We start from the raw sequence: 27,163 nt of genomic DNA, 5'->3' as shown, positions 1-27,163 counted from the left end.
CTCTTGTATTTGCAATTAGGCAGCTTTAATTTGACTCACACATATTCCCTTTCCATTTAGAAGGCAGCCAATCAGCCCATCCAGTCTATGCCAACTCTTTGTACAATCCCACTCCCCTACTTGAATTCTTTGTAATCCATTCTCTCACATAAGCCCATTTTCCAGTCACCATGTACACCATATATAGTGTTTAAATTATTCTATCTGGTTACTAATATTGGGAAAAAGCACACTCATTTGCAGTGCAATCAACTTCAGAGATGCAGTCTTTCTTGTTCAGAGAAGATTTTAGTTTTGATTTCCGCCAGGGGTAACGCATGGACTTGCCAGAGGTAGCAACATAGACTAACTCCTTGGTATCAAATGCATTTGTCCAAAATAAACACAAACATGCCCAAAAGTCGTAACTTTAATAATCACATTACAGTGTTTATGTAACTCAAAAGAAGTGAAATTAGATAACTATTTCTACTGAAATCTGCAAACTGTAATCGGCTTTGAACTCACAAGGTGCTGCAATGAAAAACAACTTCTCTATTAGAATAGTGTTCAAATGGTCTCTGTTAGTATGCAGGTCACCCTTCAGCAAGGTGTAGCATCTGGTTATCCCACCGATCAGGGTCACATGAAACCATGGGAGCAAATGGTGGATGGTCATATGAGCAGCTGGTGCACATCACAAATCATGGTTATGTGACCTCTGACGCCAGGCAGACAACATATGAAGAGTATTGATATTGGCTGGGGTCACCCGTTTTATAAAGATGCTGCCCAGAAGGCGGCAATGGCAAACCACTTCTGCAGAAAAGTTTGCCAAGAATAATCATGGTCATATGACATGGCACATAATGATGATGATGATAACAGCTGTTCTGGAAATCAATCATCATATCTGGATAGATATTTCACAACACGTACAGGTACAGTGATATATTTATTTTTTATTTTGTTTATTTAGAGATGCAGCGTTCAAGCCACGCTGCCCACCAGTGTAATCATGGGACAATTTACAATGACCAATTAACCTACAACCAGTACATCTTTGGACTGTCTTTGAAGCACTTGAAGCAAAATCATACACACACAGGAAGAAACGTACAAACCTGCTTACAGAGGATACCAGAATTGAACTCCAAAGCCCCAAGCTATAATAGTATCGCGTGAGCTGCTACACTACCATGGCGCTCAAAATTTCAGAATGGGGCCTGGGCTAACTTTTCAAGCATAGATTGCAAACCCAAGTTCCTGGAGCCATATGGTAGCAGCACTAACTGGTGGCTACACCACTACCACCCTTATTTACAAGATTTTTATGTGTCTTGACAGCATGAGCACAGAGAAGATGTTTTCTCTTGCAGGATAATCTAGGTTACCTAATTAGGTCAGAGATGAAGTAAAATGCTTTTTCCTAACAAAGTCATTGGTTTTTCTAACTCTTCCTCAAAGGGCAGTGAAAGCAATATATTCAGAATATTGATAAAGCATAAATAGATCAATAGATGGACAAATAGAAACCCTTGGAGGATAGAAATACAGAACTGCAGTTACAATTTGATGCCATGAATGTAGAAGCAAGCTTTAGAGCTAAAAAGCAGAAATTCCTCACCCATTACCTCAGAGATCCAGGTACGATACTGACCTCCAGCACTTTGAGATTGATATATTCTTACTATTCATTGAATGAATGAAACATCCCCCAACAACTCCTGAGAATCTCTGGCCAATGTCCAGTTAAACATGGGGAAGGAAGATTCAGGATGTAATTTAGATTGAGGCCACGCTTCAGAAACACGCAGAAGAATGCTCCAGACACAGGGCACACCTCGCCAACAGCTCAGCGCCGTAACAGTGACCACATGCTCCAAAGTCTGCAGTTCCCACACTGTCCTTATTAGCCATCCCAGAACCAACAAAACCAAAGTAGAAGTAATTCACTATCATTTCAGAGGGCCTACCTGGGTACATGTCAAAAATGACCTTTCTTCTCTATTAGTTTCTCATGGACTTGTGCCTCCAAGCAATCTGTTCTACCCAGTGACCATTGAATAGGAGTTCTGAGATGGACTGGCCCCCATGACAAAGTTTCCCATCTATTGAATCACATGGCTTACCAGTTTCCAACCAAATCATTTATAATGAACTTAGCCTTAAGGATGATAATAATCTTCTTTAATGATTATTGAAGGAAAAAGTCATGAGTATTAGTTGTTCCCAGCTGGCAAATCAAAATCAGGCCTGGAGTTAAGCTGATTCATGTGAACAAGCTGCATACCACAGTAATCCTATATGCTCTCTCAAACCTATGGTCTTAATTTCAAAAGCTTTATTTTAATTCTCTCAGCATCTTAACTGAATATGAGTATAAATGGTATCTTCCTGCCAGCCTCATTAGCCTGACCAACAGTTTTTTACTGATTCCCAGAAGCACATGCCAACTGTGATTCTCAAAAATCTCCAATGTCACTTCATTTCAAAAGTTTCAACACAAATTTGTTTGTTGACTCAACAGCATCTCACATGTCACTCTTTTATCGTCACATTTTACCATATTTCTCTGTTTTAAGTGGTTCCCCAGAAACTTGATCATATTACCCTCAGAATATTTTCCACACATTCAATGCAGAGTGAGAAAGGTTGATTCAAGTTGTATCAATCAAGATCTCTGGTGTATCGGCATGTCCATTGTCTGCCATCTGCTGCATTTTTACAATCTGTTCACTATTTTCTTCATACTGGATCACTGCTCTCTTATTTCATCAAGTAAAATTATTACTATACTCATTGCCAATATAACGCCTATGGAGTTTTTGTATTACTGCTGGCATTAGCAAATAAACAGGACTATAAATAAAATGCTTTTTATCAAAGGGTATAATTCTCTATTAAAATGTCTTTGATTTTAAAGTTATACTTCCTAATTCTGGATCCCATGTATTAAGAGTCATATCATGTGATACAAATGAGCTTTTAAATATTCCCTGAATACATAAGCGTACATTAAGAACATAGCAACAAATTTATCTCTAGTCCTACAACAAACAAATGGATAATGGCCAGATTATCCATTCCAGCAATGTTAAATGAGGGGAAAATATTCACCAGTAATACTGCAAAAAGGGTCCCTGCCCATTCAGAAGAATGGTTAAGATTTTTAACATCTATCAGAGTGGGCAATTGTCACCATAACTTTCTGACAATGAATCACAAGAGTGGCATTAGAACCACAACTAAGCCACAGTTGATAGTTTAAGAATGAGTGAGTGAGGCTTCCATCAGTCAGGGTTGACCATGGATGTTGTATCCCAGGTGTCTAGATACGCAAGCCTGGGTAATATGATATGGAGATCAACCTGTTGCCCAGGTAGCAAGCTATCCCTCTCCACGCATCTGATGAACCCAAAGGAACGACAGAGACCGATACAGTTTGATACCAGCAGCATTGCAGGAGTTGCCAGTCAGTGATGAACTCAACGTAGGACTGCTTTAGGGACTCCAGCTCTGGATTTTTCCTTTGGGGTTTACTCCCGGAGCCCTTCCTATGAGTGGGTATAGCCACAAGGCAGCAGAGGTTTGATATCAGAGTTTTTCTTCTCCTAGATAAGCTGCCAACCATGGGTGATGAGCCCCTTCTGCCCCAAGCAACTGGTTTTAAGGCGCCAGTAACCCGCCTTTGCCCCTTCTCCTGTCAGTAGAAATGGATCTACTGGGCTTAGAAGATAAGGCACACGTGAAGGCCAGGAGCTGGACTTGGTTGTCAGAGGCTATTTGAGGTGCATGCCTTTGGGAGCATTTAACAGGTACTGGGAGCTTGTCCCCATTACCACCCCAGCTTTCACAACTTTAAGGAGCAGTTTAAGAGAAACAATATAATTCTAGCATTACATACAACCAAAAAGAAACAGGATAGATACGGTTACTGCAGAGCAAGCTTGGTATTGGGAACTACCAAATCTCAATTAAAAGCCTCTAACACTGACATTAAAATGCATTTCTCTTTCATGCAGATTAAAAAGGATCTATTTTTAATGTTTAAGATGAATAAAATACTTGATAGGGTAGGTATACAAAAATATCTGCTGCTGCTTGTGTCCAGAATAAGGAGGCAAAATGTATAAACCAAAACAGCCATTTCAGCAATGATATCAGGAAGCATTTGCATAAAAGTTAATCGAAACATTTGAAATCTTACTCTCTCAAAAATCATCTGAAACTAGGATCAACCGAAATTTTCAAAGTTAAAACTGATAAATTTTCATTAAGGAGAAGGATATTCATCAACATCATTGTGTACTGTGTCATATGATGTGGGCGACCATGGTCTTCCAGCTGTCTTTAGTCTGAGAAATTCTAATAAGCTCTTCAAAAGTTTTGCCTGTCCATCCCTTGATGCAACTCATGAATGTCATGCGCTGTCGACTGCGACTTTTTCTTCCATCAATTTTTCCCATCACTGCAAGATGTTTGAACTTCTCTTTCCTCAGTACATCCCAGAAATTCTATCTGCCGTTTCCTAATTAATGATATCAACTCTCTTCTTATTGCAGCTTTTCACAATACTTCCTCATTTGTTACTCTGGCCTTCCATGATATTTTCATCATTAATCTCAAAACCAAATTTATGCAGCTTTGAGACTTCCCTCATTTTGCTCTGATATTGTCCAACATTCGCTTCCATATGCTAGAATGGAATGAGTGTAGCAGTGCAACACTCTGAGTTTTCATACCCATACCAATAGGTGGGCATGTGGCCAAGTGGTTAAGGCATTGAACTAGCGACCTGAAGGTCTTGAGTTCGAGCCCCAGCCGAGGCAACGTGTTGTGTCCTTGAGCAAGGCACTTAATCACACATCGCTCTGCGACGACACTGGTGCCAAGCTGTATGGGTCCTAATGCCCTCCCCTTGGACAACATTGGTGTCGTGGAGAGGGGAGACTTGCAGCATGGGCAGCTGCTGGTCTTCCATACAACCTTGCCCAGGCCTGCGTCCTGGAGAGTGAAGACTTTCCAGGTGCAGATCTATGGTTTCGCAAGACTAACGGATGCCTTTAGAAATTATGGGTACGAGACAGGATATTATGATTTGCAAAGCCAGGGTAAGTTTAGAAATAAGTGAATTGCAGAACAGTTAATCACATACTGAAATGTGAAATAAACACAACTAGCTTCTGATGGTGTCCATCTGAGGATCTAGGGGCTTAAATACGAATATTTGAAATTAAAGCAATTACAGGCCATATGGTCACTCAAGACTGTTCTGTTATTCAGTAAGATCAAGATGATCAGAGCATGACCTCAGTTTCACTTTTCTACCTGTTTCCTAAAACCTTGACCTCTACGAATCTAAAATCTGTCAATGACGAAACAGCAGAAACCTGTACTTTCAGTGTTGATACTTCATTTGGAGAGAAAAATTGAAGAACTGCAAGATAGTAAAATGCTGTTGCCCTCATCAAAAAGAGGACACTGTTAAACCAGAAATTTTGATACCCACTGATTTAATTCTATCGATAAATTACTTAAGTCTGTAAACATAGGATCAAATTGCTAAGCTTTTAAAAAATGATGACTTCATTTAAAAATTTGCCAGAACAAATACGCAAAAGCCAGATTATTACTGATGAACAGAGAAATGGGTAGAACATGGAACAAGTGTTTTGTATAGTTTTCTGAAATGATATTTCATAAATTACAGTAGCAAAGACTTCGAAAATGAGTACATGGCAAAATGATTAAAGACTTGGGTAGAGTGCAGAAAGAAAAGGAAAACAGTAGTAGCAGCTTTGCAGATTAAAAACAAAATACAGTGCCTAGCCCATTTTACAGCTACCTTTATATTCATCATATAAAAACAACCACGAAAAAGGAGACTAATATTTATATTAGCCAATGACTCCAAAATGGAAAACTGTTATAAAGAGCTGTGGAAAACTAGAAGAGAATCTAGATGTATTCAGCAATATAGTCTGAGATATGGAGGTATCAATTAAATGTAGAAAAATATTAAGTAAATTGCAAAACTTTAACTAGAATAGAAAAAAAACAGTTGGTATACAAGCACGCACATCATTTGCAGACAGCTGCCAAATGGCTTAAGACAACACAAAATGGGCAACTAAATGCTGAATTAATGCATAATGTCTTGTTTTCATAAAAACACAATTACACCAACAATTATCCACAGATGTACCTTCATAAGTAGGATATTGCGTTTCTCCATGCGTCGAGCATTTGCTTCCTGTTGCTCACGCTTCTTCTGTTCAGACAAAAGCTGGGTCTGCAAATTCAAAACATCATCCTGAAGCTGCCGCAGAGTTTTTTCCAACATTCGAGCACTGTAACACAACAAACATGATTAGGAATGCACCCCAGAAAGGGCAAAAAGCATGAGGCGAGTTCCACACAATATTACATTTATCATTTCTTCCAATGAAGAGGAAAACTAGGAACAGTTCGAGACAGAAAATTTCAGAGAATCAAACCTTGGGACTATTGATTTTGATCCACATAATTTTTAAAGTTCCAGATTTACTCAATGTTTCCACATTTTAAGTCACCTCTTCCTTACACACTAAGTTTCTAAAAGCTCAAATAAGAACAGGGAGTAAATATTTTGGTCTCTGCAGTACAACTCCTCAACAGCCATTTATAAAACATAATTGACAGAAGTCCCAGAAAACTTTACAGATTGATCACCATGAATCAATCAATGAGAAAAGATGTGAGCTCATATAAATACAAAACAAAATTGATTAGGTTTTCATAGAATAAGCTGCTGGAAGTCACCTATTTCATCTTCACCAGTTCTCAGCAATGATGGTCTCAATTCAAATGGACATAAATGTTAACAACTACAGGGTTTAAAAAAAATATCAGCAGATTTTTCATCAAGGTGAAACAACAATGCAAGTACCTCATTTCTTGATTTTTTTTCCTGTGGCAATGAATTATTCTTAAAATTGAAGACTTTCAGTTATCCAGGATAATGTAAAAATATGGATAAATATGGATAACTATAAATATGGATAATAAAGGATTAAAAAAATCCATAAATGTTCAGCGTATTTGGATTTGTTTATTAAAATACTCAGTCATGCTCTCGTGTTTCACAGAGGGGAAGAAGCTGTTCCTAAATCATTGCGTGTGTGCCTTCAGGTTCTTGTACCTCCTCCGTGATGGGAACAATGAGAAGAGGGCATCTCCTGGGTGGTGGAGGTCCTTAATAATGGATTCCACGTTTTTGAGGCTTCACTCTTTGAAGATGCCCTAGATGCTTGGGCAGAATTGGGAGAGGCGAGGAAGGTTTGGTATTCATTTTTTGTTGTTATTTGAGGAGAGGGGCAGTATGAGTGTGAGGGCAGTTTGTTGTTCTTGGTGGCAGATGTGGGAGGCCCTGGAGTCTCCAAGCCTCCCGGACGTCCACATCTGCGCCAGGTGTGCCGAGATGCAGCTCCTAAGGGACCGCATTAGGGAACTGGAGCTGCAGCTCGATGACCTTCGTCTGGTCAGGGAGAGTGAGGAGTTGATAGAGAGGAGTTACAGGCAGGTGGTCACACCTGGGCCATGGGAGGCAGACCAGTGGGTCACGGTTAAGAGTCAGGTAATAGAGAGTACCCTGGTGGCTGTGCCCCTTGACAATAGGTACTCCTGTTTGAGTACTGTTGGGGGGGACAGCTTACCTGGGGGAAGCGACAGTGGCCGTGCCTCCGGCACAGAGTCCAGCCCTGTAGCTCAGAAGGGTAGGAAAAGGAAGAGGAGGGCAGTTGTAATAGGGGACTCGATAGTAAGGGGGTCAGATAGGTGATCCTGTGGACGCAGTCCAGAGACCCGGATGGTAGTTTGCCTCCCTGGTGCCAGGGTCCGGGATGCTTCCGATCATGTCCAAGATATCCTGAAGTGGGAGGGTGAGGAGCCAGAGGTCATGGTACATGTAGGTACCAATGACATAGGTAGAAAAAGGGAAGAGGTCCTGAAAGGAGAATATAGGGAGCTAGGAAGGGAGTTGAGAAAAAGGACCGCAAAGGTAGTAATCTCGGGATTACTGCCTGTGCCACGCGACAGTGAGAGTAGGAATGCAATGAGGTGGAGGATAAATGCGTGGCTGAGGGATTGGAGCAGGGGGCAGGGATTCAAGTTTTTGGATTATTGGGACCTCTTTTGGCACAGGCGTGACCTGTACAAAAAGGACGGGTTACACTTGAATCCTAGGGGGACCAATATCCTGGCAGGGAGATTAGCAAGGGCTACTGAGGTGACTTTAAACTAGAATGGTTGGGGGGTGGGAATCAAATTAAAGAGGCTAGGCGAGAGGAGGTTAGTTCACAACAGGGGGATGGGAACAAGTGCAGAGAGACAGAGGGGTGTAAAATGAGGGTAGAAGCAAAAAGTAGTAAGGTGAAAAGTAAAAGTGGCAGGCCGACAAATCCAGGGCAAGAATCAAAAAGGGCCACTTTTCAACATAATTGTATAAGGGCTAAGAGAGTTGTAAAGGTGTGCCTGAAGGCTTTGTGTGTCAATGGAAGGAGCATTCGTAGCAAGGTGGATGAATTAAAAGTGCAGATTGTTATTAATGAATATGATATAGTTGGGATCACAGAGACATGGCTCCAGGGTGACCAAGAGTGGGAGCTCAACATTCAGGGATATTCAATATTCAGGAGGGATAGACATGAAAGAAAAGGAGGTGGGGTGGCGTTGCTGGTTAGAGAGGAGATTAATGCAATAGAAAGGAAGGACATAAGCCGGGAAGATGTGGAATCGATATGGGTAGAGCTGCATAACACTAAGGGGCAGAAAACACTGGTGGGAGTTGTGTACAGGCCACCTAACAGTAGTAGTGAGGTTGGGGATGGTATTAAACAGGAAATTAGCAATGTGTGCAATAAAGGAACAGCAGTTATAATGGGTGACTTCAGTCTACATGTAGATTGGGTGAACCAAATTGGTAAGGGTGCTGAGGAAGAGGATTTCTTGGAATGTTTGCTGGATGGTTTTTTGAACCAACATGTCGAGGAACCAACTAGAGAGCAGGCTATTCTAGACTGGGTATTGAGCAATGAGGAAGGGTTAATTAGCAATCTTGTCGTGAGAGGCCCCTTGGGTAAGAGTGACCACAATATGGTGGAATTCCTCATTAAGATGGAGAGTGACATAGTTAATTCAGAAACACAAAGGTTCTGAACTTAAAGAAGGGTAACTTTGAAGGTATGAGACGTGAATTAGCTAAGATAGACTGGCAAATGACACTTAAAGGGTTGACGGTGGATATGCAATGGCAAGCATTTAAAGATCGCATGGATGAACTACAAAAATTGTTCATCCCAGTTTGGCAAAAGAATAAATCAAGGAAGGTAGTGCACCCGTGGCTGACAAGGGAAATTAAGGATAGTATCAATTCCAAAGAAGAAGCATACAAATTAGCCAGAAAAAGTGGCTCACCTGAGGACTGGGAGAAATTCAGAGTTCAGCAGAGGAGGAAAAAGAGCTTAATTAGGAAAGGGAAAAAAGATTATGAGAGAAAACTGGCAGGGAACATAAAAACTGACTGTAAAAGCTTTTATAGATATGTGAAAAGAAAAAGATTGGTTAAGGCAAATCTAGGTCCCCTACAGACAGAAACAGGTGAATTGATTATGTGGAGCAAGGACATGGCAGACGAATTGAATAATTACCTTGGTTCTGTCTTCACTAAGGAGGACATAAATAATCTTCCGGAAATAGTAGGGGACAGAGGGTCCAGTGAGATAGAGGAACTGAGGGAAATACATGTTAGTAGGGAAGTGGTGTTAGGTAAATTGAAGGGATTAAAGGCAGATAGATCCCCAGGGCCAGATGGTCTGCATCCCAGAGTGCTTAAGGAAGTAGCCCAAGAAATAGTGGATGCATTAATGATAATTTTTCAAAACTCTTTAGATTCTGGACTAGTTCGTGAGGATTGGAGGGTAGCTAATGTAACCCCACTTTTTAAAAAAGGAGGGAGAGAGAAACCGGGGAATTATAGACCGGTTAGCCTAACATCGGTGGTGGGGAAACTGCTAGAGTCAGTTATCAAAGATGTGATAACAGCACATTTGGAAAGCGGTGAAATCATTGGACAAAGTCAGCATGGATTTGTGAAAGGAAAATCATGTCTGACGAATCTCATAGAATTTTTTGAGGATGTAACTAGTAGAGTGGATAGGGGAGAACCAGTGGATGTGGTATATTTGGATTTTCAAAAGGCTTTTGACAAGGTCCCACACAGGAGATTAGTGTGCAAACTTAAAGCACATGGTATTGGGGGTAAGGTATTGATATGGAAAGAGAATTGGTTGGCAGACAGGAAGCAAAGAGTGGGAATAAACGGGACCTTTTCAGAATGGCAGGCAATGACTAGTGGGGTACCGCAAGGCTCAGTGCTGGGACTCCAGTTGTTTACAGTATACATTAATGACTTGGATGAGGGAATTAAATGCAGCATCTCCAAGTTTGTGGATGACACAAAGCTGGTTGGCAGTGTTAGCTGTGAGGAGGATGCAATTCATGGCAGATGCAATTTAATGTGGATAAATGTGAAGTTATCCACTTTGGTGGCAAGAACAGGAAAACAGATTATTATCTGAATGGTGGCCGATTAGGAAAAGGGGAGGTGCAACGAGACCTGGGTGTCATTGTACACCAGTCATTGAAAGTGGGCATGCAGGTACAGCAGGCGGTGAAAAAGGCGAATGGTATGCTGGTATTTATAGCAAGAGGATTTGAGTACAGGAGCAGGGAGGTACTACTGCAGTTGTACAAGGCCTTGGTGAGACCACACCTGGAGTATTGTGTGCAGTTTTGGTCCCCTAATCTGAGGAAAGACATCCTTGCCATCGAGGGAGTACAAAGAAGGTTCACCAGATTGATTCCTGGGATGGCAGGACTTTCATATGATGAAAGACTGGATCAACTAGGTTTATACTCGTTGGAATTTAGAAGATTGAGGGGGGATCTGATTGAAACGTATAAAATCCTAAAGGGATTGGACAGGCTAGATGCAGGAAGATTGTTCCCGATGTTGGGGAAGTCTAGAACGAGGGGTCACAGTTTGAGGATAAAGGGGAAGCCTTTGAGGACCGAGTTGAGGAAAAACTTCTTCACACAGAGAGTGGTGAATCTGTGGAATTCTCTGCCACAGGAAACAGTTGAGGCCAGTTCATTGGCTATATTTAAGAGGGAGTTAGATATGGCCCTTGTGGCTAAAGGGATCAGGGGGTATGGAGGGAAGGCTGGTGCAGGGTTCTGAGTTGCATGATCAGCCATGATCATACTGAATGGCGGTGCAGGCTCGAAGGGCCGAATGGCCTACTCCTGCACCTATTTTCTATGTTTCTATGTTTCTATGCTACAGGCCCTATTGTTACAAAATTCTGCCCGGCCAGCTATTAAAGATTTTTCTTCATTCAAGTTAACTCTGAAAATACCTTTCTTGATTATCTTACAAGCATGCTCGACTACACTGTTCTCCATATCTTGACCACCTAATAATTCACATCCTAGTAAATGTAGGAGGGGACTATGTTGAAAAATAAATGTGCTAGCTTTTCTAAAATTGACTCCTTTTACCTTCGGCCATGAACTTATCAATCACGCCGTGTATACTATTGACTGATGCAAGAAGACCGCATGAGCATGAGAAGGGACGGTGTCCACAAGAGCAGGAAATCTAATTTTTGGCAATCTCTTCATTCACATTTTGGTCAAAACACTCAGAGAAAATCTTAGATTCATCCACAATGATGTGTAACTGAAATAATCTACTGGCATATTAATGGCTTCAGTTTTTTTTTGGAAATCAGCATGGAATTTTCACTTCACTGAGTGAATTTTGTTGCATTTGTAATGTCAGTTCCTTTAATATATTTGCAGCTTGGAACACACCATTTGGTCTTAAATGCCGAGGAATTTGTCATAAGAATTTCCAATTTCATTTGCATTGTAAATTTGTTCTGGAAGCCTTAAAGAGATAACTTTTTAACGTGAAATCTGAGGGTTTTTAAAAAACCTTTTGAAGAGCATATGTTCATAAACCTCACATTGGTAATCTATAAACAGGCAAATCCAGACATCCTGCCCTGCAAAAACTCATTTCAGGGAGGTAGCACCCCCTCCCCCTCCCACAACCCCATATCCCCCCCCCCGTTGACCTCCAAGGGTGTAGGTAATACTTTGTTTCGTGATTTCATCTAATCTGTAAACCAAGTTGGGTATATGCAGCAAATGTGACATTAAAATATGTATTACATTATATTATCATGCTTATTCTATTACAACATTCAGCAAGTCTGCAGGGAGTTTGGCCTCATCACGTAGGACATCAATAGCGTAGCTCCTTGGCAGCTAGCCAGCTAGTTTAAATCAGGGGTCCCCAACCTTTTTTGCATCGCGGACGGGTTTAATATTGACAATATTCTTAAAGACCAGCCGACCCGGGGGTGGGGGAGGGGGTTAGGTGTTAAACGTGACCGGAATATAGATGATAAATCAACTATAAGTCACTTGTAAGTGGCTAATACACTCGATTTCATTTCTAAAGGGGTTTATCTAACGAATTTAATATTAAACACACAGCGCATATTTTCCTCGCATGAATGTAGTGATAAGTCAATTATAACAGTGGTCCCAAACCTCCGGGCCGCGAAGAATGCAGTGGTACAGCGGTAGCCAGAACACGCCCAGCACATCTTTAAGAAAAAAGCCGAAATAATCAAGCTAATTGATTAAGTGCCACCCGGTACGTAAATGTCAGCCCAGATCAGAGGCAACACAATCTGCAATCGTCTCTGATCTGGGCTGACATTTACGTGCCGGGCGGCACCTAATTAATTAGCTTATTTATTTCAGCTTTTTTCTTAAAGATGTGCTGGGGATGTGCCGGCTACTGCTGCATTCTCCGCGGATCAGTATCGGTTCGCAGCCCAGAGGTTGGAGACCACTGCACCACCCCATCCTCCGACGACTCAGCCTAACATACCATCATCAGTGTGCTCGCTGTCTTCCCGATTCCCGTAAGCGATACTACACTGTACATACATTATTTCTACTTTATATAGGCTGTGTATTTTTATGCATTATTTGGTATGATTTGGCAGCTTCATAGCTTAAAGGTTACTGGAGAGAGTGTTTCTGTTGAGAGCGCTTGTGTGAGAGTTTCGCTACGGTGAACAGTGCTTGTGGAAAAGTATTTCTACTTTATATAGGCTGTGTATTTATCATATCATTCTTACTTTTAGATTAGATTATTAGATTATGAGGACATGCAGTCCTCTTTTATTGTCATTTAGTAATGCATGCATTAAGAAATGATACAATGTTCCTCCAGTATGATATCACAGAAACACAAGACAAACCAAGACTGAAAAACTGACAAAAACCACATAATTATAACATATAGTTACAACAGTGCAAAGCAATACCATAATTTGATAAAGAACAGACCATGGGCACAGTTAAAAAAAAAAGTCTCAAAGTCTCTCGAAAGTCCCATCATCTCATGCAAATGGTAGAAGGAAGAAAAACTCTCTCTGCCATGAACCTCCAGCGCCGCAAACTTGGCGATGCAGCACCCTGGAAGCACCCGACCACAGCCGACTCTTGAGTCCGTCCAAAAACTTCGAGCCTCCGACCAGCCCTCCAACACCGAGCACCATCTCTGCCGAGTGCTTCAACCCCGGCCCTGGCTGCCAAGCAATAGGCAAGATTTGGGGCCTTCCCCTCCAGAGATTCTCGATCGCACAGTAGCAGCAGCAGCGAAGCGGGCATTTCAGAAGTTTCTTCAGATGTTCCTCCATGCTTCTCACGTCTGTCTCCATCAAATCAGGATTGTGCATGGTACCTACTCAACAAATACCGATATCATTCCGGAGCGGTCGCGCGTGCTGCGATGTTCTCCTTACCTCCCATGTATGTTACTATATGTTACTGTTGTTATATGTTACTGTTATTTTAGGTTTTACGTGTTATTTGGCATGATTTGGTAGGTTATTGTTTGGGTCTCCGAATGCTGACAAATTTTTCCCATATTAATAAATGGTAATTGCTTCTTCACTTTACGACATTCCGGCTTACGAACCATTTCACAGGAACGCTCTACCTTTGGATGGTGGGGGAAACCTGTATCTAATCGCTAATTATGTGGCAGCAACTCAATACATAAAAATATGCAGTGATGGTCAAGATGTTCAGTTGTTGTTCAGACCAAACATCAGGATGGCAAAGAAATGTGATCTAAGTGACTTTGACCATGGAATAATTGTTGGCGCCAGATGGGGTGGTTTGAATATCTCAGAAACTGTTGATCTCTTGGAATTTTCACCCACAACGTTTCTAGAGTTTACAGAGATTGGTGTGAAAAACAAATAACATCCAATGAGTGGCAGTTCTGCAGGCAAAAACTTCTTGTTAATGAGAGAGATCAGAGGAGAATGGTCATACTGATTCAAGCTGACAGGAAGGTGACAGCAACCACACATTACAACAGTAGTGTGCAGAAGAGCATCTCTGAACACACAACACATGAAACCTTGACATGGATGGGCTACAGCAGCAGAAAACCATGAACATACACTCAGTGATTACTTTATTAGATACAGGAGTGTTGGATTAGACTGTATAATTGTTATTTTCCGTGTACTTTAACAATTTATGCCTGCTTGTATTTTATATATCTACCTATATCCATGTAACTGTTTAGTATGTTTCCTAGTGGTCATGGTATATACATACAATTGTTCAGTGTGTCCCCTATTTTTAAGATATTTGTATTAATCTGGAAGCATCCTCATGCTCCATTATTTGAATGGGGGCTTTCTGGTTGGTTAACTCTTAGCTACAAATGTGAATTGAATGCGTCTTATCCATGGGGCATAAGAAGGGCTGAACACATTAGCCGCCATCTTTACTACTTTTCACTTCCCCTACTAAACCTCTGTTTCTCCCTGCTTCCAATTCTCTCTGTCCTATTAGTGCTTAATAAAATGATCATGAAGCAACAAGCTTTGTGCCATTTTCTTGACTTCCATTAGAGCCTTGGATCAAATATCAGAATCCAACAGGAGGTACTTAATAAAATGGCCACAAAGTGTATATGTGTGCAATAAATTTCATATTTAAGGTATTAAGATATTCACTCTCCAATGAAGAATGCAGTTATGGAATTTAGGGCTTAGATGCTTATTTAGCTTCCAGTTTTGGTGCTAAGTGATAAATGCCTTTGAGACAATTCTCATCCAAATACAGTCAGATTAACAGTCAATTAAACTAAGAAAATGTTTGCCTTATAAACCGTCCCATACAATTAGTTTCTCTCCAGAATGGAAAAAAAACTTGCAGCTTCAATCAGCTCCTGATCGCACTGGCTAGAAACATCTGTAGCTCACACAAATAACTGAAGAGTCAAGAAAGTTCTAGTAATATCACTTCCACATGTAACTTTACCAGTTCTAACACCTCCCTCTTGCAGCAAGCAAAATGTCTCTTCCCTAGGGGTAAACAGGAAGCCCACCAGTTCTATGAAGCCGTCTATGCAATATATTGACCAACTTTTTTTTTCTTACAACAGTGGTACAATTTCTCTCAATTCTTCTGTACCACCCAGGGTAAGCACTTACTGCAATCAGAAGGCCCAAATGGCATCTTTCATAAATATTATTCTATACCAAAAGGTAAAAGCGATACAAGTCAGCTGAGAGATAGCTTTCCTATTAAGCTATCTCCGTATAGTCATAGTCATACTTTATTGATCCCAGGGGGAAATTGGTTTTCATTACAGTTGTACCATAAATAATAAATAGTCATAGAACCATAAATAGTTAAATAGTAATATGTCAGTTATGCCAGTAAATTATGAAATAAGTCCAGGACCAGCCTATCAGCACAGGGTGTCTGACCCTCCAAGGGAGGAGTTGTAAAGTTTGATGGCCACAGGCAGGAATGACTTCCTATGACGCTCTGTGCTGTATCTGGGAGGAATGAGTCTCTGGCTGAATGTACTCCTGTGCCCACCCAGTACATTATGTAGTGGATGGGAGACATTGACCAAGATGGCATGCAACTTAAGACAGCATCCTCTTTTCACACACCACCGTGAGAGAGTCCAGTTCCATCCCCACAACATCACTGGCCTTACGAATAAGTTTGTTGATTCTGTTGGTGTCTGCTACCCTCAGCCTGCTGCCCCAGCACACAACAGCAAACATGTTAGCACTGGCCACCACAGACTCGTAGAACATCCTCAGCATCGTCTGGCAGATGTTAAAGGACCTCAGTCTCCTCAGGAAGTAGAGACGGCTCTGAACCTTCTTGTAGACAGCCTCAGTGTTCTTTGACCAGTTCAGTTTATTGTCAATTTGTATCCCCAGGTATTTGTAATCCTCCACCATGTCCACACTGACCCCCTGGATGGAAACAGGGGTCACCAGTACCTCAGCTCTCCTCAGGTCTACCACCAGCTCCTTAGTCTTTTTCACATTAAGCTGCAGATAATTCTGCTCACACCATGTGACAAAGTTTCCTACAGTAGCCCTGTACTCAGCCTCATCTGTCTTACTGATGCATCCAACTATGGCAGAGTCATCCGAAAACTTCTGAAGATGACAAGACTCTGTGCAGTAGTTGAAGTCAGAGGTGTAAATGGTGAAGAGAAAGGGAGACAAGACAGTCTCCCTTATGGTATGATGACATCCAATTCACATAAGCTCATTTGCCAAAATGTCATATTGATCCATTGGTAAAATATCCAGAATAAAGGCAAATGGAATTGAATTACTAATAGTGTGAGTTGGTGTACATTGAGAAGACTAATAAGGCTAGAATATACACAATAAATGACAAGACCCTATAAAGTATCGGGAAGTAGGCAGACATTGGTGAAAATGCCTATGGTTCCCTGAGGTACAAGTTAAGAAGTTGTCTTTAATTGCCAGGGCATGGAATACAAGAATAAGAATATCATACCATAAACATATAAGAATAGGAGCAGAATTGGGCCATTCAAGCCATCAGGACTGCTCCACCATTTGATGATGGCTAATTTTATTTTCCTTCTCAACCCCATTCTCTTGCTTTCTCCCCATATAGCTTGAGTACCTTGTGCAACTCTGGTCCAGACACCGTAGCACAGTTAAGATTACACTGGATATCATGAAGTGAGGGTTCAAAGGATGTTTTCTCTATGAAGCATTTCAGCTATGAAGAGAAACTGAATAGTGTTGACCTTGCTTTGTTCAGGGCAGAGAAGACTAAGGGATGATCTGATTAAGGTATATGAAATCTGAGGAGTAGATAGTGGTAAACATCTTCATCTTAGCTAAGGTGTATTTAACTAGAGGGCATACGTTTAAGGTATGGAAAAAAAGGTATTGTGAGTATTTGAAGAAGTTTTTTTTTACTTAAACAGTGATTGGAATTTAGAAGGCATTGCTTAAAGAGGTGACACAGGCAATCACTCACATACTTAAGATGTAAGAATATGTAAAATACTGACACATAAAGCTAGAGCAGTGCTAGAAAATGGAACTACTATAGACAGCAACTTGATGACTGGCAGAGAAGTCTAAAGAGTCTGTTCTGCCTGAGAGACTCTATAGAATCTTATGATGAAACTTTTAATAGAGCTTACTCCATTCTTCCACATCATTGCAACTATAAAATGTTGAAGCTCCAATCTTCAACACAGCACTTCAAACTACAAATTCTGAATGCACATGTTGTGCTGCATTTCCATTCATGCAATAGAGCACATAGAACGTTCATATAAACACCTAAACCTACCAGATGTTTGTATTCCTGCTTCGGATTTATAAATTACAATACAGCTCAAAGAATAATCCATCAGCATAAATCAAACATCACTATGCATCGAGGAAGAAATGAGATCAAATAGAATAGAATTGTTTGTTATCATGGTAGGATTAACAAAACAATGATTAACCTCTCAGTTGCAGTTTGCCCATCCTTGTGCTGCTGCTCAGTGAGGCGGTGGGGGGAGGGGGGATACACTAATTTATAGCAAGCAAATAATAAATGATTGGAAAAGTCAGCGAAATTTGGGTAGATTGGGTCTCCGGCAGTAGTATCAGAATCAAAGTGCAAACAAAATAAAATACAGAAGCCATGCATCAAAATAATGAAAATGAAGAGAAGGGTCTGAAATAGCAAATCAAACTAAATATGAGTAGGGGAAACAAAATTGTGAAACCACTTAGATCAGGAAACATCTATGCAAAGATTAAAGAGATAAAAGGGATTAGCTGTGTTCTTCACGTTCATCAAATCACACAGTAAAATCCATGGCTCTGCATCAATGACCAACAAGCACAATCCTTGGCAAACCCAAGCCCCAAGAATACAGAAGCAAAGTCATAACAAGCCTTCAGAGGAAGCCTAATTTAGTGTTAATAAACAGTTGCAAAACATTGAAAAATGTACAGCTTTAGTTCCAGTATACTAAAAGTTTTAGAAACATACGAGGCAAGTCATGAATGCTAGTCTCATTGCAATAAACAAAAGACTGATTAAAATAAAACACTGAATGGAAAATAGGCAAACAAAGACTGGATCTTAACAAACAAACTAGAGATATTTGAGATGGCAATATCTCAAAGTGACAAGGCGAAAAGAATAAATATGATCTTCATGTCATGCAAGAGAATGCAACTAATTCTATTGAACAGTTCATATCCCAGACACTTTTAATATGCATGACTCAATTCAACGATGAGCAATGCATTTCGCAACTAACCTATCAAAGGGGAGTACCTCAAGTACTTTAATAGCTTCCTGCATGTTTAAAATTCACTACCATATTTCATCCGAAGACGATCCATTAAAACAAAACACCTTACAAAAAGGCTTATTCATGATAATGTATAATTAATGAGCATTTTCTCATTTTAATCTATAACAATCTTAAAAGACAGGCGAGTAAGTGGAATTGTAATTCATAGAAATTCTGATAAGGATAATCATCATAATATATGCATTATTTGGCAAATAATTTATGCACATTTCTAGCAAAATGCATAAACAGTTGACTGACTGACGTAGCCTTTTATCAAGAAGGATGTAGTATACCTTCAAGAATGAAATATACTGATTTGATATCCTCACAATGCTATTTCGTTAAATTTATCTTTAATAACATGTCACATTTCCTATATCTGAAGATTTTCCTCCTCACACAACCTCTGCACCATCTGAAGTAGAAATCAGAACCAAACCACAATACTTATTCCAAACAATCAGAACAATATTTGTAGTTACTTAAAATAAAAATATGCACTGAGTAACATAACTAAAAAATAATAAACTGGATCATCCATGCATAGACAAGCTATTCAAGAGAGCCAGTCACCTACCCCAGCTGAGCCTCCCACTGAGAAGACAACTCCCAGATAATAAGCAAGGCTCAGTGTAACAACAGAGTGTCTCTCAGCTCATGATAGGCCCAGCCTCATAATACCCTTAGCAGGTGATAATCCCCACTCCAATCTGACTGCCAAACCCATCCCTTAATCTGATTTATTTGGAAGGTCTTTGATTTTGACAACTTTCAAAAACACTCACTGAAAACAAAACATAAAATTTTAAATTTTAATTTTTAAAAGTCCAATTGAAAATAAATACACTTAGATTGGTACTGGTTTATTACTGCCACATGAACCAAGATACAGTGAAAAGGAACAGATCAAAATCATTACACAGTGCACAGAGGTGGAAAAAGGTAAAACAATAACAATGCAGACTAAAGCCACAGATAAAGTGTAGTGCAGACAAACAATTAAATGCAAGATCATAACAGGGTAGATTGTCAGGTGAAGAATTCATCTTATCCTACAAGAGGACCGCTCAAAAGTCTGATAACAGTTGAATAGGTGTCCTTGATCCTGGTGGTACTTGCTTTCCCGCTTTTGCATCTCAGCAAAAAAACCTTCAATCCACCTTTCTGCCCAGAGGCATTTCTTCCTATTGAGATAATTCCAGTGGGTTCGGCAGGAAGATTTCCCAGTCTGATTCTCAGAAATCTACCCATCTCACTGAATTCCTCAGAGTCCAGTAGTGAAATGCAGCTACCCAAATGGGCAAATGGATGGCAGAATTTATTGCCTGCACTCAAGAGTCCGAACTTCTACCAGTGAGGTAAGGAAAAGAATTGCCACCATTTAGGCAGAAGATGGCTCCTACAATTTAAGAATATAACACTTTCAATTACTTAAACTAATAAGAACATAAGAAAATAAGAAATAGGAGAACGATTAGGCCACCTTACCCATCGAGCCTGCTCTGCCATTCAATGATATCGTGACTGATCTGGTCACTCCACCTACCTGCCTTTCCCCCGCAAGCTTTAATGTATCAAACTCTTGAATGGTCCCCTTGCACCATAAACAACTGAGAACATTCTAACTGGTTACAGCGCTGTCTGGTATGGAGGGGCCACTGCACAGATTGGGAAAAAGCTGCAGAGGGTTGTAAAACTCCGTCAGCTCCATCGTAGGCACTAACCAACCAACCATCAAGACATCTTCAAAATATGCTGTCTCATAAAGGACTCATCCATTAAGGACCCCCACTACCCAGGACATGCCCTCCTCTCATTACTACCACCTGAAGTGAGGTACAGGATCCTGAAGACTGAATGTTTTAAGGACAGATTTACCCTGACATCAGATTTCTGAACAGACAATAAACCCGCTATTTTGGCTCTTTCTGCACCACATTATTTAATTTATTTAATATACACCCAGCACCTCATAAGGTGACCATTGAGTGTATTTTCATGGTCCTCGGTTGCTATCACCCATCCACTTCACGTTTGACAAGAGATACTCTTCTGTACTCTAATGTTCTAATGCGTGGTTATTTTAGTTACTGCCGTATTCCTGTCAGCTTGAATCAGTATGGTCTATCTCCTCTCACCTCTCTCATTATCAAGGTGTTTCCACCCATAGAACTGCCTCTCAATGGACGTTTTTTGTTTATCACCCCATTCTCTGTAAACTCTAGAGACAAAGCAACAATTATTCCATGTCTCTTTGATCACATTTCTTTCCCATTCTGATAATTGGACTGAACAACAACTGCACCTCTTAACTATATCTGCATGCTTTCAGGCATTACGTTGCTGCCACATGATTGGGTGGTATACAGACGTACCTTATAAAGTGGACACTGAGTGATTATTTCTTATTTAAGTTTATATATGTTTCATATGTAAGTTTGCTGTTGAGACCACTGGTTTGGGCTAAATCAAAGGCAGTCACAAATCTGCATAGAGGAAGGGAGATTCAAAATCTGGTTGAATGGTGCCACAACAACAACATCTCACTCAACACCAACAACACCAAAGAGCTGGTTGTTGACTACAGGAGGGAGAAACCGGGACTCCAAGAGCCAGTCCTCATTAGGGGATCAGAGGTGGACAGGGTCAGTAACTTTAAATTCCTCAGTATTATTATATCAGAGACTCTGTCATGGAACCAGCACCTACACTGGCAAGCAAAAGTTTGGGTACCCCTGGTCAAAATTTCTGTTACTGTGAATAGTTAAGTGAGTAGAAGCTGAACTTATCTCCAAAAGTCATAAAGTTAAAGATGAAACATTCTTTGCAACATTTTAAGCAAGATTAGTTATTATTTTTGTTTTGTACAATTTTAGAGTGAAAAAAAGGAAAGGAGCACCATGCAAAAGTTTGGGCACCCCAAGAGATTTGAGCTCTCAGATAGCTTTTATTAAGGTCTCTCAGGTGATGTAAATTTCAAAGCTTTATAAATACCACGACTCCTCAAACCTTGTCCCAACAATCAGCAGCCATGGGCTCCTCTAAGCAGCTGCCTAGCACTCTGAAAATTAAAGAAATGATGCCCACAAAGCAGGAGAAGGCTATAAGAAGATAGCAAATTGTTTTCAGGTAGCAGTTTCCTCAGTTCATAATGTAATTAAGAAATGGCGGTTAGCAGGAACGGTGGAGGTCAAGTTGAGGTCTGGAAGACCAAGAAAACTTTCCAAGAGAACTGCTTGTAGGATTGCTAGAAAGGCAAATCAAAACCCCCGTTAGACTCTACAAAAGACCCTCGCGAAGATTTAGCAGACTTTGGAGTGGTGGTGCACTGTTCTACTGTGCAGCGACACCTGCACAAATATGACCTTCATGGAAGAGTCATCAGAAGAAAACCTTTCCTGCGTCCTCAACACAAAATTCAGCGTCAGAAGTTTGCAAAGCAACATCTAAACAAGCCTGATGCACTTTGGAAACAAGTCCTGTGGACTGATGAAGTTAAAGTACAACTTTTTGGCTGCAATGAACAAAGGTATGTTTGGAGAAAAAAGGGTGCAGAATTTCATGAAAAGAACACCTCTCCAACTGTAGAGCACGGGGTGGATCGATCATGCTTTGGGCTTGTGTTGCAGCCAGTGGCACGGAGAACATTTCACTGGTAGAGGGAAGAATTAATTCAATAAAATACAGGTTTCCCCCGCCATCCGAAGGTACAGCGTTCCTATGAAACAGTTTGTAAGCCAGAATGTCGTAAAGCGAAGAAGCAAATACCATTAATTTATATGGGAAAAATTTGTGAGTGTTCGCAGACCCAAAAATAACCTACCAAATCATGCCAAATGACACGTAAAACCCAAAACAACAGTAACATATAGTAAAAGCAGGAATGATATGATAAATGTACAGCCTATATAAAGTAGAAATACTTCTCTACAACGATTGCCTGCACAGGTCTCCGTAGCAAAAATCTCACGCAAGCGCTCTTGGCAGAAAATCTCACGCAAGCGCTCTTGGCTGTTACGTACCCCGTAACTGGGTTGCCAAACCAGCAGAAATGGATCACTCAGTTGGAGTCTGGATTACTGGAACTAAGAAAGTTTTATTAAAGAAATAAGCAACACAGTACTCTAATCAAAAGGATAATAAATACAACAGTTCAGCAATGATAAACACACATGTACACAGAACTAGGATAATAGGATCAATCAAGCTCTATCGTCGTCTAGGGGTAAATGACCAGTTTCAAAGTGACGCAAAGTTCAGTTCAATTGAGTTCAGTTCAGTTCACAGTAATCACTGGTGGACGGGGGGGCGGGGGGAGGAGGAGAGAGAGGGAAAAAGCGAATGAATATTCAAAACGGCTTCCACACAGACCTTCCATATTCCTCGCAGTCAGCTTTCGAGCGAGCCCTTTGCAATGTCTTCTGAGGTCACCGACTGTGACCCCTCCGTTTCAGATATGATCGTTCCTCTGCAGTGAACCTGGCACCCGGGCAAGGGCGGACACACACCGGGTTCCCGCCGATCGTACCTTTCCACCCTGTGCATCCATGGCTTGGTCCCGCGACCAGCCCTCCAAAACTCCCACCGACTTGTGGGAGGCGCACCGCTTCCAGGGTCTCGTTACCTCGTGGTGTCGTGTGTGTCTTGCCTTAGCGAACCTGTCCCTTTTTATCCCCCTGCTGGGGTATCGCCTGTTCATCACACTTCAAACAGTTCAGGGTTCAAAAAGGAGCCGATCTTGACAGACCGGTGTCTCCTTCCGTTAAACTCTCTCGTCTCTTCATTAACATTTCCAAATGCTGCTCCATTGTCTTCCTTATCTCACTTTCTCCTGAAGACAGGTGGCAGATCAACTGTTGATCCCACTGGTGCCAGAACAGGACAGTTAACATCTTAGTCTATGTGTACTTTTTGTAACCCTCTTTCGTCACATGGCATAAACACGCTCTCCAGTAAACTTTAAACTATGAAGCTGCCAAATCTACCAAATAACACATAAAAATATACAGCCAATATAAAGTAGAAATAATGTACGTACAGTGTTCACCAGCAACTTTGATGTGTGTTGTATGTACAGTGTAGTATCACTTACCGGAATTGGGAAAACAGCACCGAGCACACTGATGATGGTGTGTTAGACTGAGTCGTCGCAGGCTGGGTGGTGCAGTGGCCCCCACCCTCTGGGCCACCGACCTGATACATTGCCGCGAAGAACGCAGCGGTAGCCAGGAAGCACACAGCATATCTTTAAGAAAAAAGCCGAAATAAACATGCTAATTAATTAGGTGCTGCTCGGCACGTAAATGTCGGTGCAGATCAGAGGCGATTGCTGGGGGTTGGGGTGGTGGGACATGGGGGTGTCATCTCATCGTTGATCAGGGCAGGCAGCTCATCTTCTCCTATGACGCCCGCCTCGATGTCGGAGGTCGAGGTTCGTCGTCTGCTGTGGCTGATGTGGAAGGCTTGCTTGACTGCTGAGCCTCGCACATTTTTCTATCATACAGTTCTTTGTAAGCACTCAAACCATCCTGCAAATATCCCCTAAACCTACGTACCCTTTCAAAATTAAAGTCGTACTTTATCATTGCAGCGAAAATCTCACGCAGTTGCTTCACTTTTGCTACTGCATTCCGTTTCAATTGTTATCCTTTCCTCTTCCAATCGCATCAGCTCTTCATCTATCAGTTCTTGGTCATGGGATGCTAAAACCTCTTCAACATCATCTTCATCAGCTTCCACAAGCCAAACTCACTTTGTCCTTGCTTCGTTCACCACGATCAAAACGCTTAATTATGTCTAGTTTTACGCTAAGTGTAACACCTTTACGAGCTCCTTCAGGCTTTTCCAACACCTTAGAACTCATCTTGCTAACAGCTGCTCAATGCAATGTGTTTAAGCAATGCCAGCGAGAATCCAGGGGAGAGTGGTTGCTCGGGGCGCGCGCTGCCTTTTATCGCGCGCTGATTTTTTCACGCGCTGATTTTTTATCGCACGCTGCCTTTCTTCATAACAATGAAAACACCTTCTGAAAGCGAGAACAGGTTACTAATGTAGGTCCTTCGTAACAGTGAGGCTTCGTAAAGCGAACGTTCGAAAAGCAAACATCACACCATCTGTAAAAAAGCTGAAGATGAAAAGAGGATAGTCTCTACAACAGAATGATGATCCTAAACACACCTCAAAAACCACAATGGACTACCTCAAGAGGTGCAAACTGAAGGTTTTGCCATGGCCCTTACAGTCCCCTGACCTAAACATCATTGAATATCTGTGAATAGACCGCAAAAGAGCAGTGCATGCAAGACAGCCCAAGAATCTCACAGAACTAGAAGCCTTTTGCAAGGAAGAGTGGGTGAAAATCCCCCAAACAAAAACTGAAAGACTCTTAGCTGGCTACAGAAAGCGTTTACAAGCTGTGATACTTTTGCCAAAGGGGTGTTACTAAGTACTGACTTTTGCTTTGGGCCCTTTTCCTTTTTAGTTATTTTGAAACTGTAAAAGATGGAAATAAAAAAGTAATCTTGCTTAAAGTATTATAGAAATGTGTCATCTTTAACTTTATGCCTATTGGAAATCAGGTCACCTTTTACTCGCTTAGCTATTCATTGTAACAGAAATTTTGACCGAGGTGCCCAAACTTTTGCATGCCACTGTAAGTGCCATTACAAAGAAGGCACAACAGTACCTCTACTTTCTATGAAGTTTGTAAAGATTCCGCATGTCATCTAAAACTCGTGACAAACTTCTATAGAAATGTACAGTGCAGAGTATACTGACTGGTTGCATCACAGCCAGATATGGAAACTCCGGTGCCCAAGGATGGGAAAAGTCTGCAAAAAGTAGTGGATACAGCCCAGTCCATCACAGGAAAAGCCCTCCCTTCCATCGAGCACATCTAAAAGCAGTACTGTCACAAGAAAACAGCATCCATCATCAAGGAACCTCACCATCCAGACCATGCTCGCTTCTCATTGCTGCCATCAGGAAAGAGGTACATGAGCCTTAGGTCCCATACCACCAGGTACAGGACCGGTTATCGGCGGTAATATACTCCTCATCCTCTGCACAATTTGCTTTTCCACCCAGTTTAGTATCATCAGCAAGCTCTTGTAGAAGTGGAAAAAAATCTTGAGTTTTGCAAAAAAATATTTTGTGATAGAAGAATAGATAGCTTCAGCTAGACTGGACTACATGTCCTAAACTTCCTATTCCTTACCTGAATGACATTTTGTTCATGTAAATTAAGAATTAATTCTGAAGTGTTATGTGAAGTGTAATGCAGATTTAGAGTTAGAATTCAAATACCCTACTAAAATGATGAAGTCTGATATGCAAATCAGCAGTTAGAATAGAGAAAGTGACAACTGCATCTCCACAGACTGAATGTTATTTAATATTTCTTTTTAGACAGTTTTAGTTTCATATAATTAATTACAAGCAAAACAATGTTCAGCCTTATAGTATAGAGAATAGTTCAGAAATGAAGGGAATTAAATTGAAGTTTGTTGAAAATCACTCTAGCCCTAAAAAGTGCATTATGAAGTTATGTATCCGCTCATCTCAGCCACAATTCAGCAAAACAATCCAATAGGAGCTTCAAGCAAGCTGTCATAGGTTGGAAAATGTTCTACCCAAACATAAGATTGGCAAAGACCCATTTCCAGGACCTGCAACTGAAGGCTGGAGAAATTCACTTCGTGTATGCATTTTTCTTTTGTTGAACTATTACTTGAGTTTCTTGAGAGCAGGTAAAGGGGAGAATCCTTCAGGGTTTAAACTTTCAATTTGCACCCTAATCAATTCAACTGAATAGAATCAATTGGTGCCACCTAATGAGTAGCTGAAGATTATCTGAGAGGGAGAACAAAAGAACTGTTACAGAGATAGTACCTCTGTTCTCAGCTATTTCTCCAATGTGAGTCTTGTAAACACTTCACTTATTACATTATAATTTCCTTAATATTGTAGGTGATATGATATTAAAAGGGAAAGTTATATTTCAGCCTACATTGCCATAAACAAGTACATCACTGTTAAAATTACACTTGCCAATCCATGAGCGTCTTTACTGAATTCAGGTAATCGATCGTCCCTAATCAAGGCAGTCAAAGAATGCATGTGCTTGAAGATAGATCAGGAAGAACTCAGCATATCAAAAATCAATATTATGGAAGAAAATAAAGAATCAATTTATTTGGACTATTAGAGTCGAAACAACAGATAACAAAGACAAAGGAGCACAAGAACATGCATCAATTCAGTGCATTCATGCTAAGAAATTTCACACCTTTTGCATCAGACTTTCTCCAAAAGAGGCTGGGACATAATTCTATAGAGGCATTTAATAAGGAAGCTTCAAAGGTTCCATGT

At 40.8% G+C, this 27,163-nt stretch overlaps 1 protein-coding gene across 2 annotated transcripts in view; it reads right to left on the bottom strand.

Annotated features, from left to right (window-relative positions):
* mad1l1 (mitotic arrest deficient 1 like 1) overlaps positions 1-27,163 on the bottom strand; it is a 1,104,775-nt gene that overhangs the window by 845,951 nt on the left and 231,661 nt on the right. Inside the window, exons 11-12 of one of the 2 annotated variants that reach the window (XM_072268390.1) lie at positions 23,886-24,038; positions 6,188-6,332 (exon numbers count right to left, since the gene is read on the bottom strand). In XM_072268390.1, the coding sequence (XP_072124491.1) occupies positions 6,188-6,332; positions 23,886-24,038 (298 nt within the window). The remainder of the gene's footprint in view (positions 1-6,187; positions 6,333-23,885; positions 24,039-27,163) is intronic. The other variant, XM_072268391.1, reaches the window with a different exon arrangement.

The sequence above is a fragment of the Mobula birostris genome, chromosome 9, assembly GCF_030028105.1.
Source record: "Mobula birostris isolate sMobBir1 chromosome 9, sMobBir1.hap1, whole genome shotgun sequence".
NCBI lineage: Eukaryota > Metazoa > Chordata > Chondrichthyes > Myliobatiformes > Myliobatidae > Mobula > Mobula birostris.
The sequence above is the reverse complement of the archived record's forward strand: the minus strand, read 5'-3'. Positions and strand labels throughout refer to the sequence as shown.